General features: G+C 44.8%; 1 protein-coding gene across 3 annotated transcripts in view; it reads right to left on the reverse strand.

The window, feature by feature from the left end:
- LRP4 (LDL receptor related protein 4) overlaps positions 1-16,832 on the reverse strand; it is an 83,741-nt gene that overhangs the window by 5,320 nt on the left and 61,589 nt on the right. For all 3 annotated transcript variants that reach the window (XM_048306891.1, XM_048306889.1, XM_048306890.1), the window contains 25 exons: positions 16,471-16,701; positions 16,060-16,216; positions 15,485-15,702; positions 14,390-14,566; positions 13,701-13,826; positions 12,787-12,995; positions 12,096-12,177; positions 11,359-11,464; positions 10,329-10,530; positions 9,756-9,945; positions 9,375-9,506; positions 8,561-8,701; positions 7,771-7,857; positions 7,396-7,567; positions 7,151-7,313; positions 6,680-6,905; positions 4,979-5,282; positions 4,470-4,688; positions 4,025-4,159; positions 3,665-3,773; positions 3,197-3,341; positions 2,577-2,690; positions 2,151-2,274; positions 1,098-1,165; positions 388-475 (listed from right to left, as the gene is read on the reverse strand). In XM_048306891.1, the coding sequence (XP_048162848.1) occupies positions 388-475; positions 1,098-1,165; positions 2,151-2,274; positions 2,577-2,690; positions 3,197-3,341; positions 3,665-3,773; positions 4,025-4,159; positions 4,470-4,688; positions 4,979-5,282; positions 6,680-6,905; positions 7,151-7,313; positions 7,396-7,567; positions 7,771-7,857; positions 8,561-8,701; positions 9,375-9,506; positions 9,756-9,945; positions 10,329-10,530; positions 11,359-11,464; positions 12,096-12,177; positions 12,787-12,995; positions 13,701-13,826; positions 14,390-14,566; positions 15,485-15,702; positions 16,060-16,216; positions 16,471-16,701 (3,925 nt within the window). The remainder of the gene's footprint in view (positions 1-387; positions 476-1,097; positions 1,166-2,150; positions 2,275-2,576; positions 2,691-3,196; positions 3,342-3,664; positions 3,774-4,024; positions 4,160-4,469; positions 4,689-4,978; positions 5,283-6,679; positions 6,906-7,150; positions 7,314-7,395; positions 7,568-7,770; positions 7,858-8,560; positions 8,702-9,374; positions 9,507-9,755; positions 9,946-10,328; positions 10,531-11,358; positions 11,465-12,095; positions 12,178-12,786; positions 12,996-13,700; positions 13,827-14,389; positions 14,567-15,484; positions 15,703-16,059; positions 16,217-16,470; positions 16,702-16,832) is intronic.

Below are 16,832 nucleotides of genomic sequence, written 5' to 3' on the forward strand. Positions count from 1 at the left end.
TCAGCTACTAGTCCATTTACTAGCTACCAGTACAGCAAGGCACTGCCATGTAAGCACAAAAGCTATGCTGGCAGTAACTGGTGAAGCTATCTGTCAGAAAGCGCATGAGCTCACAGATCTACTGAGATACATATTATCTCACATCCCTGTCCGTAACTCATAAGCTCTCTGCAGAAAATTTATCCAATAAGGTTTCAGAACTGCATGACCAACACTTCAGAGGCACAGGACTGAAACCTTGCAAATAAAACCATCAAGCGCTCCTTCCAATGGAGAAAAAAAGGACTGTAAATGACAATAAAGAAAGATTTTGTGCTTTCAGAAACTTTCTTCTCCTACAACCCTAGAGTTTACAACTGGCCAGGAGAAGAAAAAAAGATCACTTACCTATATATAATTAAAGCAGCAATAAGCAGCAAAATAAACAAGATGCTGAGAAGACCTCCAATAATGTAGCTGACGTGCAGTCCTTCTCCTGAAAGTGAACACCAAGGGTAATTTATGCACTCATCTTATATTTCACTGGATAATATTGACCTTGGTGTAATGCCTAGTGCTGGGGCTTTACCCATACAGAAGTATGTAAACTAAAATGTCAGCACACCAAGGTTTAGCAGAGGGTTTTGTTTGGCTTCATATGAAACCAAACGTGTAGTAAACTTTCCTCCCACCCAGGCCCCAGCAAACCAAGGAGCGTCAAGATCTTTGTAATGGGCTTGTAATGGATGAGTTAGACCCCGTTGCTGACAGGTTACTCCTGCAGTGGGAAGCAATTACCCCAGTCAACCATCTTCAACTAAACACAAAGGGGACAATGAAAAAGAGGGAATTATTATTGTATTAATGGGAAGAGCCCAATGAATGAGGTATGGGATAAAAGAAAACAGAACTATTCTTCAGACCAGAGAGTCATCTAGGTTAATGAATGTCTACAACTGATGTTCATCCTTAGAGGCACTTTGTTCTGCTCAGAGGGCATTTGAGTATTTCAGGTCTGAGTTTCAGAAATTTGAGTTTCAGACACTATGGACTGGAATGCCCTGGGCACATCTGGAGGAATAACCCTGGTGGCAAAGAGTTAAAGAAAAGGAACTCACCCATAGTGGCCAACACTGCCTCGTTGGCACGAGTACACAAGCCTTGCCTAGCATCTTTGTCAGAACAGCTGAATGGCAGAAGGAGAGTTATTTACTGAAAGTAGAATCAACAGTATCAAAGGTATCAAAAACCAGGATGGAATGGGCTAGCACTGATATCCCCTCCCTTTCCAGTTAAAAACCACAGGTCTTCCTTACTCTTCTTCAGTATTCTGTATCCAGAGAAGAGACAACCATATACATATATATATAGGGGGTGTGCATGTATGTATCAATTATCAGTCTGCAGTATCTTTGTATCTGAGTCATTCTAGATTCACCTCTCATGTACACAGGTATACACATATATCTATCAGGAAAAAAATTTCGGCATCAGCACTGAAACAAAAATCAAAATATCTCAGAGTCAGCATGAAGACCTTTCTGTCCAATAACTCATACTCAACAAAGTGCAAATTTTGCCCGGTAAATAACTCAGCCATATACTACAGAACCACTCTTTTGCTGAGCTGTATAAATAGCAAGTTGTAGGGAATTAGCAGAAAAGAGTCTCTTAACTACCTGCATTGCAACTTAAAATGTTAGAGCTGCAAAGATTCTGTTCTGTCCCAAGCAAGCTATCCTCTTCCCAGGGCGGAACCACTTCCTCAGTTGTGTGGGTCTAGTTTGAGATGTTTCAGTGCATTGAAGCAACAGACTCCTCTGTCCTCCTCTCAGAAATGAGTTCTCAAAATTAGGAGATTCAAAAATCAATCAAATGAACGACACATGTGCTAAAGGAGGATTTTAACACTTCAGCACAGTCAGCCTACACACACATTTCAACAAAACAGACAGAAAAAATCTGAAGCTCTTTCTTGCCATCTCAACAATATTCTGCATCTTTGTCATAATAGTTTCATCCATTAAGAATGTGAAATCTGAAGTTGGAATATCCTCCCTTGGCTAGGGATAGGTATATTTGGATGATGGCAACCAGAGTGGGCTTGCACGTGGCACCTTGCAAAAGCTGTGACTTTCACACCCCAATTCCAAGAGAACAAGAACACTTACTTTCCTTCCACTGTTTCCAGAGATGTGAGAGGTTTCATTGTTGAGGTACCTAGTCTGCCAGGTGGTGTTTGACTTCTCTCACTTACACTGGTTGGTTCTGGACCAGGGGGCACCACACCAGGAACTAGAACAACAGAGAAAAATAAGCAGGACTCCAACTCTATGGGACAGATGGTCAAGTCTTACAGGCCATTTCCAAAACTCTCTATAGCTTATATGAGCAGCCTTCCCATCTCAAACCCAGTCTGTCAGCAGAAAGGACAGAAGAAGGTCCTATTGTTCACAACTGTTACCCTTACTTCCAATAAATGACTCTGCATAAAATGTATACACTGGAGAGCTCAGCTGCTCTGGTTGCCAGTGCATAAGCAGTAGCAGTGGCTCAGTTATGGAAGCTACTGCCCAAGTGACACTCAGTAAACTCACTCATAGAACAGGGCCGCCCATCTGGTTCATCCGGACACGCGCAGACGAAGTCAGAAGCCCTGGCAAAGCAGAGGTGAGTGCAGCCTCCATTGTTCACTCCACAAGCATTACTACCTGGAAGGAACAAACAAAAAGGAGCTCAGAGCAATAACCTTCTTTCCTGCTCAGCCAGAAATACTTCTTAGAAATCCAGCAAGTTATTATGTTTTTGGCATATGCCCTTCATCTGATTGCTAAGAAAGTGATGACAATAGCCAGACACTGGATTGGATTAGGGCAGTCTTGAAAGGAAGGCACTGGAAATCTTTAGACAGAAGCCCAGACAACACAGCTGCACAGATAAAAAAAAAATAAAAAGCTCACATTCTTCTGTTTTAACACAATGTTGGGTGAACAACAAGAAAGTGACATTTGCTAATCAAAGCTCTAACAGAACACCATTAAGATGTACCTGACTGAAAAGTCACAAGCAGACAAGGAATGTGCTAAGGGAAGATGTGTGAATAATTTGAGTATAAAAAAGGATGTCATCCTTATTTGACATCCACAGTAGTGCAGTGGTTTTAGAGTTCCTTTGGTCTACAATTAGCATTTGCCTGAACCAAGGCCCTTCTATTTACCTGTCTGTCTCTGAGGAGAAACCACAATGATATCCATCAATCCCTCAACATTGGCTAGGACTGTCTCTTTGTTCCGCCCAGAGTATTTGTCCACTCTCTGGATAGACTTCGTTTGCCAGTCAGTCCAGTATATCCATCTGTCCTGCTGCTCAGGGAGACAGCAAAGAAAAATCACAGCCATTATTAGCTTGTTTAGTCATGTAGGATACCCATACAAAACATATCCCAGTGGCAGAAGGCCCAAAACAAAGGCCTTTTCAAACCCTTACCCTCTTATTGTAAAGATGATGACTGTCTACACCCCACAGTTTAGACAAACTTCCTTTGTTAGCTCCAGAGAAGATTTAAGTACTATCCTCTCAGCCATCTTGGTTTCCCCAGACTGTAACACCTCCCTGTTCTCAAACTCCACTGGACAAACTCATCAACACACCAGGGAGAATGGTGGCAGCAGGAAAATCTTCTCACCTGTGTCAGAGCAAAGGGATGTGACACCTGGCTGACCAAGACTTGCCGTAGCTTCCCATTGAGGTCACAACTCTCTATGCGATCAAGGTGCGCATCCACCCAGTATATCCTGAAGGCACAGGGAAAGAGGTGAGCTTTCGTCTATACAACCCCTCTTTACTTTCTAGTCATTTACTGGCCAAGATCATGGAATCATAAGATGGATTGTGAAAAAAAACCTGAAGAAGAAACCCCCCAAACACTCCAAAACCAATCCCAAACCCAAACCCACAGTGTCACTCCAATAAATGAAGCTAAGAGGGCTAAAAAATTCATTACATCCCTTAACTCTTTGCAAGTATAGGAAAATCTTTCACTGACCTCCTGGTGTCATAATCCAAAGTCAATCCATTGGGCCATCCTAGGTCAGTGTTAATCAGGATTTTACGTTCAGAGCCGTCCAAGTTTGCCCGTTCAATTTTAGCAATGTGACCCCAATCTGTCCAGAAGAGATACCTGGAGAGATAAAAGGCAAGCGTAAGAAGAAAAGACCATTTCATTTGGCCTAAAGAAAGTTTTAGTTATGAGTGAAACTGCCAGATTCTTCAGGTTAAAAAAGACAATATGGCCTGTAGCCTTCTTCTCACTGCTATCTGCCCAGCCTTCAAATTCCCTGTCTGCCTGACTACTGCAACTCACTCAGAGTCAACCCCTTGCTAGTACCTGCGGATGCACATGGCACATCTCTTCTTCCTCCCACAACCTCCTCTTCCAACATGCCTCTGTGCAGCCCTTCCCCCTGCCCCACCAATAACCTCATACCTACCCCTTCTTAGGAAAGACAGCAATGGCTCGGGGCTCATCCAGGCTGTTATTGATCAGCACTTTCCTGGAGCTTCCATCCAGTCTAGCCACTTCGATGGTATTGCGTCCTGTATCTGTCCAGTAGAGGTTCCTGGCAACCCAGTCCACTGCCAGGCCATCCGTAGTCTTCAAACCCTGACCAATAACAGTTTCCATGTTGCTGCCATTCAGATCAGCGCGCCTGGATAGAAATCAATGACAAATGGCAGTGAGAAACAGGCAGCTCCTGGAAAACCTGGATCTCCATCAATCACAGGGGCACTGCATACTACTACATTGCTAATACTTTTTTCCCCAGTCTCCAGCAGGTTAAACACACCTGCAGCATGAGTTCAGTGATACACATGATGCTGTGTACCAAAGAGAAGGTCTAAGCAGTGGTGTAGTGCTCAGTCTCCCCAGTTTACTGGCACACTAAGCACAAGTCACTGGGTGACCTGAGCACCAGCCAAGCAGTTGACTGGCACCCACCTGATAACATCAAGAAATACATCTGTGTAGTAAATCTTGCCATCCACACTATCATAGTCCAGAGAAATGACGTTGTTCAGCTCAGGGACAGGTATGTGCACATCTGTGTGGTCACTGGTGTCCAGAGAGATACGACGGATGGAAGCACGGCTAGAGAAAAGTAGGTAGGTCTCTGGAGAAGAGTCACATGTCTGCTCATCTCTCTTCAGCTGGATGCCAGTGGGGCAGGCACAGGAGAAACCAGTGGGGTGAGGTAAGCAAAGGTGGGAGCAGCCACCGTTACGAACTCCACATTTATTGAAGCCTTTAGAAACAAGGAAGCATAGTTTTAGGATCCCACACACCAAAGTTTTATTTTAAAGGCTACGTACATGCATAACTTGCTAGCAGCTGAGTTCATCCTTACTGTCCCAGCCTAGCTGGGAATCTACAGCCTTTTGTACAGAGACACTCTCCCTTCTCTCCAAGATTCATGGTAGGTATGGGCATGACTGGCAAGGAGAACAGGCGGGTTCAGAAGAAGAGGGATCATTAGAAGAAAAATCTTAACCTGCATTCCTTGCTAATCACAATTTTCCCACGGAAAAAGGAACAGCCAAATGCTCACAGATTTATGCAACTGCAGCTGAACTTTATTACTGCTGCAAATGGTAATGCTGACAGAAAAATCCAGCCCTGTGGGGAAATAGTGAGACAATGCACCAGAGGCCAGGCTGACAAAGAAGCTTCTGTTTCAACTTAGCTGCGCACAGTGGCAAGTAAACAAAGGCATCAGAGAAGCCTGCTGGAAGTGCCTGACGTATTAGGGTCATATAAGTTTTTTTAAATTGTAAAGAACCCAGCATACATTTACTAGGAGGGAATAAGCCCAGAAGACAGGTGCAGGGAGCAGGAAGAAGACAACGTGGATATGATGGCTAGGCTTTTGGTCAGCTTTAAGTTACATTGCCAAGTTATGCAGTCAAGAGTGATGTTCTGCTGTTAGCAACCACAGGAAAAGCAGCACGGTTTTCTGTAGAAATATGTATTGGGGAAATTCTACCAAAATAAAGCCACAGCACAGAGCAGCAACTTCCACTGAAAAGCAAGGAGGCAAGATGGGGTGTTATAGGATCCCCGAAGAGTAACAAGGAATTGACTCTGGCACAGAACAATTGGACAGTGTGATATATTAAGAGCAACTAAAGCAGCAGAGGTTTTGCAGAGCAAAGAGGCAGGCAAGAAGATGAAGGCTGCAATGATTGGGAAATAATTCTAGAACTTCAAATAAGATTTCAGCAACTGGTTTAAGAAGAATTAGAGTCTTCTGGAGTCAAAAAAGGGAAATTGTCCAATGGCAGAACACTCTGATGAAGCCTAATAAGGTATGACTTGTTCATATTTCTCCTAAGAAAGTGGCTCTTCTGTGTGCGAGAATGAGGTTGTCAGTGCAATCCAGTGAAGGAAATGCTTCAAAGGGGTCAAAAAGCATGCAGTAATCAACACTAGTCCTACAGAGCTACGTAAACAGGGAGGAGTGCAAAAATAATTAAAGAGGGAAGAAGTGATGCTTTAAAAGAAGGGATCAGAAGACAAGAAAAGCTGATTTTTGAGAAGTCACTCTATCACTCCTGCTTTACACCAAAGGACTCTTTCCAATGACAGCTCTGAAGGACTCCCCTCGCCACCACCGACACCCACCGAGACTGGGGAGCAACTTACCCAGGGGCCGCGCCCTATCAACAGCTTGAATGTCCATGAGGCCAGGCAGGTTTGCCCTCACCAAGATGACATTGGCACCAGTGTCCTTGTCAGCCCTATGAATGCTGCGAGTTTGCCAGTCAGTCCAGTAGATGTAAGAGTCCAGCAAAGTGAGGCCATAGGGATGTTGCACTGGAGATAGCAGGGTGCGGCGGTTCGCGCCATTGAGATCTGCAGCCTCGATCCGCTAAAGAAAGAAGTAGAACATCACCCCGTACTCAAAACACTTCTCCTCTTGCTAGCACTTACTGTAGCAAGTGGGAAACAGTCTCAGTGAGTGATGTTATTCAGGTTCACCCTCCCTCCATAGCCCACACTCTCAGGAAAGCTTACATTCCCTTTGCTCTTTTGAAAACTTGCTCAAGAGCTTCAAAGAAGCCTCCAGGTTACCAAAGACCCAATGACAAACAACACTGAAGAACAGAATCAGACCTCAGTGTGTGCATCAGCCCAGAGCAGCTGGGACCCAGCCTTATCCACTGCCAGTCCATTAGGCCAGCCCAAGTTGTTGCTGATCAACACCACTCGTCCAGAGCCATCCATCCCAGAGCGTTCCAGCTTGGCATTCTCACCCCAGTCCGTCCAGTACATATACCTGGGGAAAAGTCAGCAAGTATTATGGAAAAGGATATCAGAAGTCCTGTGTAACTCCTAGACAATCCCTTGACAACACTAACCCCATTTCATGGTATAAAGCTATTGCCCGAGGACTGTCCAGGTTCTGCCAGACCAAGACTTTCCTCATGGAGCCATCGAGGTTGCCCACTTCAATCCGATTTGTTCCTGTATCTGTCCAATATATCTTCCTGCCAATAGCATCCACAGCCAGCCCATCTGTAGTCAACAGACCTGAGAAAATAGAAAAACATTTTGGTCACTCCTTATTCTCCCAATTTAGTCAGGAACTTCTAGTATTTCTCTTGTCCATCTCGTAGGGAACTGCTTTAGGCTTTGCTTGCCTTTCCACCGAAAAAGTATTTTACCAGGGTATCAGAATCTCTCTTATCATACTGCATAGAAGCAAGAGGCGCTCAGATCAAAATCTCCCTTACCTGTAGTGATGATGTCCTCAAACTGTGAGCCATCAAGGGCAGCCCGACTGATTTTCCTCAGTGTGCTGTCTGACCAGTAAACCTTTCCTGGGTTGAAGAAGAAAGAGAAACTTGAAAAAGCCCAGAACAAAACCAAACCAAACCCCAACAACCAAACATCAAAATCCTTAAAAAACAGATCCAGGTCTCTGACTACCTGCTACACCTTTCAAAATGGATCTGATTGTACAGGAATAGTAACAGCACAAGATTATTAAGATAGAGTGATAAAACAGTGCAAACTTTCTTGTTCCAATTCTCCCCAAAATATGTAGGACTTTTACACAAAGTCTGACCTTCACACAGGGACAAAGAACACCTAATACCATCAGCTAGTAGTAGAGCTCCACATCTGATTTTTCAAAATGAGACCGTCCACCTTACAGTGCAACAGCGTTTACACCCAACACAGCATCAGATGTTTACTATATATGAACAACCAGAGTCTCAGCTCTACTGTCATAAAAGGCCTCAGCAGGAGGAATGTTCTTAAATCTAAAATGCACAGGAAACCCACTCAATATTGCAGGCAGTTTTTTCCATATAGTTTGTGCCCTCTGCTTTCCTATAAGGATATTCCTTTCCTCACTGGAAACTAATTATTTGCAGCACATACAAGGAAAAAAATCCAAAACCCACCCAAATCCACAGCCTACAGTAAGATCTGTGCCTGGGTCTTTAACTCAGACATTTAGATATGAAGTTACTTGTTGCATTTCAAACATAGTAGGATACACTAAGAAGTTCAGACCTTCACGAGAATCCACTCCAATTGCAATGGTGTTCTTCATGGTGACATTGACTGAGACAACAACATCTGCAAAGTAGGGGATATCCAGAGAGACCATCCGGATGTCAGTCCTTCTGGCAAAGATCAGAAAGCTGGTCATTCCTGCAGAGTTGAAAACGGACAGATATTAGTGAAGAGCAAGTTCAGTCAACTGTAGCCATCATTTACCCAATATTCTAGAGGTTACATCTACTTCAGTGGAAAAGGGAAAGTGTGTCAGGCAGATCTTGGCTTATGGACAGTCTGTGTACAAAAGCTTTATTGAGCATCACTTAATGTTTCTTTACATCCAAGTTGAAAAGCAGTACACTCATAGAAGAGTTACTTCTGCTAATATGTGTGGGAAATGGAAATCAGGAGTCACTTTTTTCCTGCTAAGGAGGTAAAGTGGATGTACCACGGCCTGAAGCCAAGTGCCTTCAACCGTCCTCAAAAGAGGGTTCACAGGAGGAGTGTATACAGACCTATTAAAGAATATAGCACCTTGTAGTTTAAGATTTCACCTCAGTATTACAGCAAAAGTATGGGAAAAAAATGTGACATTTGGTTTACTTGTCCAACATCATTTTAAGAAAAATGTCTCCTTCATCAATCCATTTATCAGTAAGTTTCTCCATAGTAATTCCCACTCAGTTTGAAGGTACAGGCACCAAATGGGTTTTTCAAGGGGTAAAGCAGGTAAGCACATAGAAGTGAAATTTGTTCTCTAACAAGGCAGAGGCAAAATGTAGCTGTGATACAAAACTGCAATGAGGATCCTACAGAGAAGACTCACCAGGGGAGCAGGTCTTGCCATCAGATTGCAGGTTGATCCCTGTAGGGCAGGTACAGCTGTAACCTTTTGGAGGAGGTGCCAAAAGGCACAGGTGACTGCAGCCTCCATTGCTAACTTCACATGCTGTATGTACTATGGAAAAGAGGATGAGAAATCAATGAGCCAGTAGCACCAGCACAAAAAAGGGATGCAACAGCTATAGAAATGAATTCTAGAATGCCCTCAAATACCAAGTTGAGAGTTAATTCTCATGTTCTCATATCCTACACAAACACTTAAGACAATGAGGGCTGACAGGTCAGCTCCTTGCAGAAAAGATGTGCCACACGGCAGAGCCGGAGCAAGCTCTCAGCTCAGTGGGGCTGGGGGTGAGCTCTGTACCTCGTGGCCTGTGCCGGTGGAAAACATGAATATCCATAAGATTCTCCAGATTGTCCTGCAGCGTTTCCCGAGACTGCCCAGTCCTCCTATCTGCGCTCTGGATACTTTTGGCCTGCCAGTCTGTCCAGTAGATTCTCTCGCCATAAAGAGTAAGTCCAAAGGGGTGAGGCAGATTGTTCCCAATCAGCACCTGCTCAGATTACCCCCAGCCCCCCAAGAAATAATATTATATTATATTATATTATATTATACTATATTATATTACTTTAAAAACTAATATATTTATATAGAGTATATATAAGTGACTATGAAGTCACTAAGGGAAAGAGGCTTCCTTTGCTCCCTCTAAACTTCATAACATACAATCACAGCAAGAGGAGAGTGATGAGGCAACCTTAGCCCTCAAACTTCCCTCACACACAGTTTGAAATTAAAAGGGAGCTTTTTTCTCCCAGTGAAAGCAGCTGTGTACTTTGACTTGTAAATTTCCCTTTCCATTGGAAAAAGAGGCAGGAGCTATGAGCACTTTGTGTTCAGGCTCCCAGGCCTGCTCCTCAAAGATGGCTTCCTTACCTTCCTGTGGCTTCCATCCAGACTGGCATACTCGATGGTCTTCATGCCTGCATCTGCCCAGTACAAGCGCTGTGACTCATAGTCAATGGCCAAGCCATTGGGCCATGTCAGGTTGGAGGAAATGATCACCAAGCGGTTTGAGGCATCCATCCCAGCACGTTCAATTTTTGGGTTAGCTCCCCAGTCAGTCCAGTACATGAACCTGAGAAGAAGCCCAGACAGGAGTGAATGCCCACACTTCTTCACTGCCACTACAGCCAGGCAGTGCTACAGAGAAGCAAGGGAGCCTGGTGCCTTCAGGCCCTAGCAGGAAGAAGCATTAGACTATTACTGTACTCATGTCCAGCCTTCAGTTTTTGTAACGTTCCTAAGATCATACTCAAATTTATATACCTTCTACTGCCCATGGGCTGGCCTAATCACAATGTGTAGGAAAAAGTTCAAGGTAATAGGTCAAGGTCTAAAAATGAACTGATTATTTACCAGTCTACACCACTAGCCCTTTACACTCTTGCTGCATTTGTGTTCTGGTAATCCACTCAAGGAAAGAATAGTAGCACACTTTCATTCTAGACATTCAATGCTTCTAAAGCAATGGCTGGCAAGCCTTTTCCTATCCACCCTATCCCCACCTCTACATGGTCTGAGGACATCCTTCTGACTGAAACCCCAGTTGATAAGCAGGGAGCTTGAATACAAATTCAGTGTACATGTGAAATAGAGAAATAGAAAACATCTAGAAAAATAGAAAACATTCTCAGTATTTTTTGTACCATACCTTTAGTTATTACATCCCCAGGATAAACAACTGAAAACATCAGCCAGCTCCTGCAAGCTTCACAGCACAACAGGCAATTATCTCTGCTTATCTTGTTCCATTATCATCTAAAATCATGTCTCTAGTTTCTGCTGTTAGCAGCTTGTAGAACAATGGCACCAGCAAGGAAGAAAATTGTACAAAACCAAAGAACCAGAATATCTTTAGACATGCAAGAATTGTTATGTCATCCCAGAAGAAAGAATCTCTTACCCTCCAACAGGGTCCACCACAATATCTCTAGGTCTGTCTAGGTTCTCCCAGATTAGAACAGTTCTCATGGTCCCGTCTGTGTTGGAGACCTCTATCCGATCTGTTCCTACAAAAGTTGAGAGAGAAAATGACAGAGATCAAATTGGAATTGCAAGAGCTCAGGCAAAAAAAACCTCCATACAACAATTCCCTATATTCTTCCCCTATATCCATCACTGTTCTTAGCTGGAAAATGGGTAAGAAGTGGGGCTTGAAGTGTCACTTTCCATCCTCTCAAGTCACCTCTGTGGCTGCCACTGATGTGGAGTCCTGTATGAATATAAACCACCTCTTACCTAAGCCCCCAAGCCATGAGACAACACCTAGGAAAGAATAATCTTCCTTACATCTCTCTCAACTATGACTCTCCAGCAGGGAACATGCTCCAAGTATTACCTGCTGCACCCCAAGATACACTGCTGGAAGATACATAAACGCACACAATCACAAGCTCTGCAGCAAGACAACAGTGATGAATCTTTTTACAGAATTAATACTGGAGATACTGCAAAGAGAATTATGCTAAGGGTTGTGCCTCAATTCACACTCATTTAGAAGCACATGACATGAAGCTCCATTTTTTGCTACACAGAAATAGACAAATTTGGAATGAGACAGACAGAACTACCCAGTGGATTTTCAGTTTTCATGACTAATAAGGAAGACAGAAATCTATGTAAAGCAGAGGATCCCAGTACCTGCATCAGTCCAGTATAGTTTGTTGGTGACCCAGTCAATTGCCAGTCCAGCTGGACTTTCCAGGCTAGTGTCCACCACAACCTAAATGAAAACAAAATGAAAAAATCCTTAGTGAAATTAGACCTTAGGGAGAAAGTACTTGCCCAATGCACTAGCCATGCACAAACAATGTTAACTTTCAAAAGGCAAAAGCCTGAGCAGAGCAATGCCACACAAGAGAGAACATCAAGGACTTAGAAGTCCAAATAAGGCTTTTATTTGGAGAAGCATCTATTTTTTGTGCCTGTTCAAAATGCAAATCCAAACTTTGAACTCTGCCTCATTTATAGCACCATCAACCTAGGAGTGTGTGCAAAAAGCATTCCCAAAGAGCATGACTCTTGTTCCAAATGTAGAACATAACAGAGGATTTAATACTTCTTCCTTTCAGATTTTAGGCCTACAGCAAAGGAATTGACCACAGCCCACAAATCACCATGCTTTATGTCTCCATTCAAGGTTTTCCATACACCCAACTTGTTTATGAAGTGTCCAGTGATCTCATTAGTTTGCCAGAACCAGGCAAACTAATAGACAAAAGATCCACCATGAACTGCAGCACCTTAAAAGGCCAGGGTATCCCAGTGGCTTCAATCTGATGCTCAAGGAGTCTCCTGGCCAGATGACCTCCACACATAGTGAACACTGTACCTCCTGGTTTGATCCGTCCCATTTTGCTCGGCTGATGGAGTCAGTGCTAACATCTGTCCAGTAGACATAGTCATCCTTTGAGTCCCAGTCTAGAGCCACAGCACTGCGAACATCAGCAAGGGGGATGACATCATCTGACAAGTCATCTGTGTCAAAGCTGATCCGACGGATGTCCATCCTTCGGGCAAAAAGCAGGAACTTGTCAAGACCTGATCAAAGGTCGAAAGGTCTTCTTTTAATTTCTCTAAGTTCAACAATACAGTGACAGACAGACAATTCCCTGCTATATCCACAACCTACATCATCTCTCACTGCCAAGTCTTTTGTCTTTTTTTTTTTTTACTGGAAGCAAAACATCACTGGGAGAGGATGGGCAAGGGTGGTCAGAGTGGCTGTGAGCTCGCTCCTGGGGTGTAACCTATGCTGAGGGAACAAGGCCAACCATATTCTTCAAAGGATGGCACAGACATCCCTCCAAATCAAATAGCTATTTAAAAATAGCTCTTGAGAATTTGGGAGATAGTTGGTCTAATTCTTTCACATGGTTGCAAACTAGGAGAAACGTGGCAATGATGAGGACTGAATTTTTTGTTCATCACTGACACAGTCATAATGGGAATTTTAGGGAGACAATCAGCTGTGAAGGGTAGCATGGCATCAATAGCAGCCCTGAAGTAAGGACCAAGGGTGGAATTTGTCTGTATCCCCACTCATGAAGCCTAGTGAGGGCAGTGAGAATACACAACAGGGGAATGCATCAAAAAGGTGAAGCATCCTCTGGAAGGACCCTTAATACTTCTAACTCAGTCTATCCAGCTGCATCTCCTCGGAAGCAAAGGCTGCTGATGCTTAATCCCACTGCCAACCCTCCACCACCCACTGAACATCTGAGCATGTGGTCCCACCTCACTTACTCTGGGCGCAGGCATGGCTGCTGGTCTTGCGGAAGCCTGTGGGGCAGGCGCAGGTGTAATCCTTGCTGCTTGGCAAGCAGAGGTGAGTGCAGCCTCCGTTGTTGTCCCCACAGCGGTTTCTCCCTGCTCAAGTAGCCAAAGAGAAAAGCAACCACACATAAAGCAAAGAGTAAAGAAACAAAGAGGAAAAAACACTAGCTGAAGTGTCAAGATCACATGGATATAACTTCCCTACCCAGCAGTTAATTGAAAATAAGGAAATGTATAAACTAAAACACTAACTCCATTTTTATGGCTGAATTTTAAAATGAACATTTAACTCAATTCACTTCTAGAGCAGATAATGGCAATTGAAGAGGAATAAGGGAGGTGTCTGTCATTATGATGCTCACTTACAATTTTTCCCCCATCCCAAAACAGCTCTTGCATAAACAAGGCCCACGTATTTCCTACTCAGCGGCCTCCACCCCCGATGTCAGCAGGGGGAGCTGCGGTAACACCCAACTCCGAGGTACCGGGCCGGGAGACCTCAACACGAGGGCGGTGGAGCAAGTTCAGCCACAGCCCCGGGCACAGGCAGTGATGTGTCCATGTGCTGGGTTCAGGCTGTCATGTGCCGGCTTTACAGGGAGTGGGTGGCTCCAGGTCTTGTACTGGCTCAAATGAGTCTCTACCCGCTCTGCAGTTACCTGCTGGCTGACGCTGAGGATGCAGCGTGTGGATGTCCATAGGGAAGTGGAGTTTGTTGCGGATGATCTCCTGGTTCTTGCCTGTGAATTTGTTGGCACTATTGATGCTCTTGGTGTGCCAGTCTGTCCAGTACAGACTGTCCTCAAACACAGTGATAGCAAACGGGTGTGGGAGCCCTGCAGTAGACATCCAATACAGGTATATAATCAGGTCTAACACGACTTGGGCTAGCAGGGAGACAAGGGAATGATCTTTCCACTGCCCTTTAGGCTTCACCACGGTCAACCTGCTCAAATACTTTACACTAATTTAACAGATAATTATTCTCCGCTGTCCTATAATCAAAGATAGAATGTTAGGGGGCTGGAATGGACCTTAAAGATCATCTAGTCCCAAGACCCCCACCTTAGGTAGGGACACTTCCCACTAGACCAAGTTGATCAGGGCCTTATCCAACCTGGCTTTGAACACTGCCAGGGTTGGGGCACTCACAACCTCCCTGGGCAACCTGTTCCACAATCTCACCACCCTCACAGTAGAAAATTTCTTCCTAATATCGAACCTGAATTTCCTCTCTTTTAATTTATATCCAGTACTCCTTGTCCTAGCACTACAGTTTCTGATGAAGAATCCCTCTCCTGCTTCCATGTAGGCCTCCTTCAGATACTGGAAGGTTGCAATCAGGTCTCCACACAACCTTCTCTGCTCCAGGCTGAACAGCCCCAACTTTCCCTCCAGCCTGTCTTTGCAGGAGAGTGCACCAGTCCTGTTATCAACTTCATGGCCCTCCTCTAGATTTCCCCCAACAGTTCCATGTCCTTCTTATGTTGGGAGCCCCAGAGATGGATGCAGCACTCCAGGTGGAGTCTCACAAGAGCAGAATCACCTCCCTCAACCTGCTGGCCATGCTGCTTTTGATGCAACCACTGATGACTGGATAGCAAACTCCATCCCTCAGTGGTGACAGAATTCATTCCACAGTCAAAGGAGACAAGCACAGATGCAAGAGCCAGCGTCTCAAACTCAGATCAGCACTGTGCTACTCTGTGGTCTTTATTGCAGAAAGCACTCCCTGGAGAAAGCCTGTTACTCACCTTGGCTAATAACAGCCTTCCTATTGCGTCCATCAAGGTCAGCCCTCTCAATGACATGATGTTTGGCATCCACCCAGTACATTCGATGTCCTGCATAGTCAATGGTCAGTCCATTGGGCCAGAAGAGGTGTGTATCCGCAATGATGCGCCGATTAGAGCCATCCATGTTGGAATACTCAATACGGGGAGTGTTGCCCCAGTCAGTCCAGTAGATAGTACTGGAGGAGGCAGGGAGAAACAGCTAGAAAACTTATGGCCCACATACTGCACCCAACATCACTCCTTATCAGGGCAAAACAATATCTGTCCTGTGACCTCGAGCATGAGACTGGGTCACAGCCATGGAAGAAGTGAAAAGTAACACCCAGCCTGCTGAAAGCTGAAGGGTCCAGAGAAGGATTAAGGCTTTGAAGGGTCCCAGCATTGCCAGGTTCCCTAAACTGTCAGCGCCAACTGAAGTCTCGAGCCCAGAGGTAACCTTTGCGACCTAGAATGGGGTTTTCAATGTTCAACAAAGAAGCATGTACATGGAGGGATCACTGGGTTCCCCCCTGGTTTCCCACGTTTTCACTCACCCCTCCATAGGATGCAGGGCAATTGCTCGGGGCTTCTCCAGGTTTTGCCACAAAAGCACTTTCCTGTGAGTGCCATCCAAGTTTGCTACTTCAATTCGAGATGTCCCAGAGTCTGTCCAGTATAATTTGTCATGGATCCAATCAATAGCAAGTCCACCTATGTCCAAGAGAGAATTAAGTGCAGAATGAAATCATGGATCTGCACAGAAGAAGAGTTCCCTTTCCCTGTTCACCTTAGAAGAGGCCCAGTTTCTTTCCTGCCAGCCAAGATTAACTCCAGGGGGACACTCACACCCATTCCATCCAACCCATACCCTTGCTCAGGGAGATGCACTTTGTTCTGAATGCTGGGTCCTCCGCTTTTCTCCCCTCACCAACCCGAGGCTGTTGCCTTTTTTTGTGATGACGCACCTGGGCTCTCCAGCCCTGTGGAAACCACCTCTTCCACATTGCTACCATTCAGATTGGCCCTCATGATGCGATCAAGCGTGACATCAGACCAGAACACCAGCTCCTTGCTGTGGTGGAAGTCAAGGGCAATGGCATTTTCCAGGTTGTTCAGGAGCAGCGTATACTCGGAGCGATGAGGCAACACTTGTCGGATATCAATTCGATTGGCGAAGAGCAGCACCGGCTCTGGTCCTAAGAATATATAGGAAGACGGCATTAGAGTATTTGACAGCATTTGACTGGACCAACTGGACCATCCCTCTGCACCAAGTCCCAGAACACAGTTTTGCAGGACTGGCAGCAGAAATCAACCCCCAAGTGCA

The sequence above is a fragment of the Corvus hawaiiensis genome, chromosome 6, assembly GCF_020740725.1.
Source record: "Corvus hawaiiensis isolate bCorHaw1 chromosome 6, bCorHaw1.pri.cur, whole genome shotgun sequence".
In the NCBI taxonomy this organism is placed as follows: Eukaryota; Metazoa; Chordata; class Aves; order Passeriformes; family Corvidae; genus Corvus; species Corvus hawaiiensis.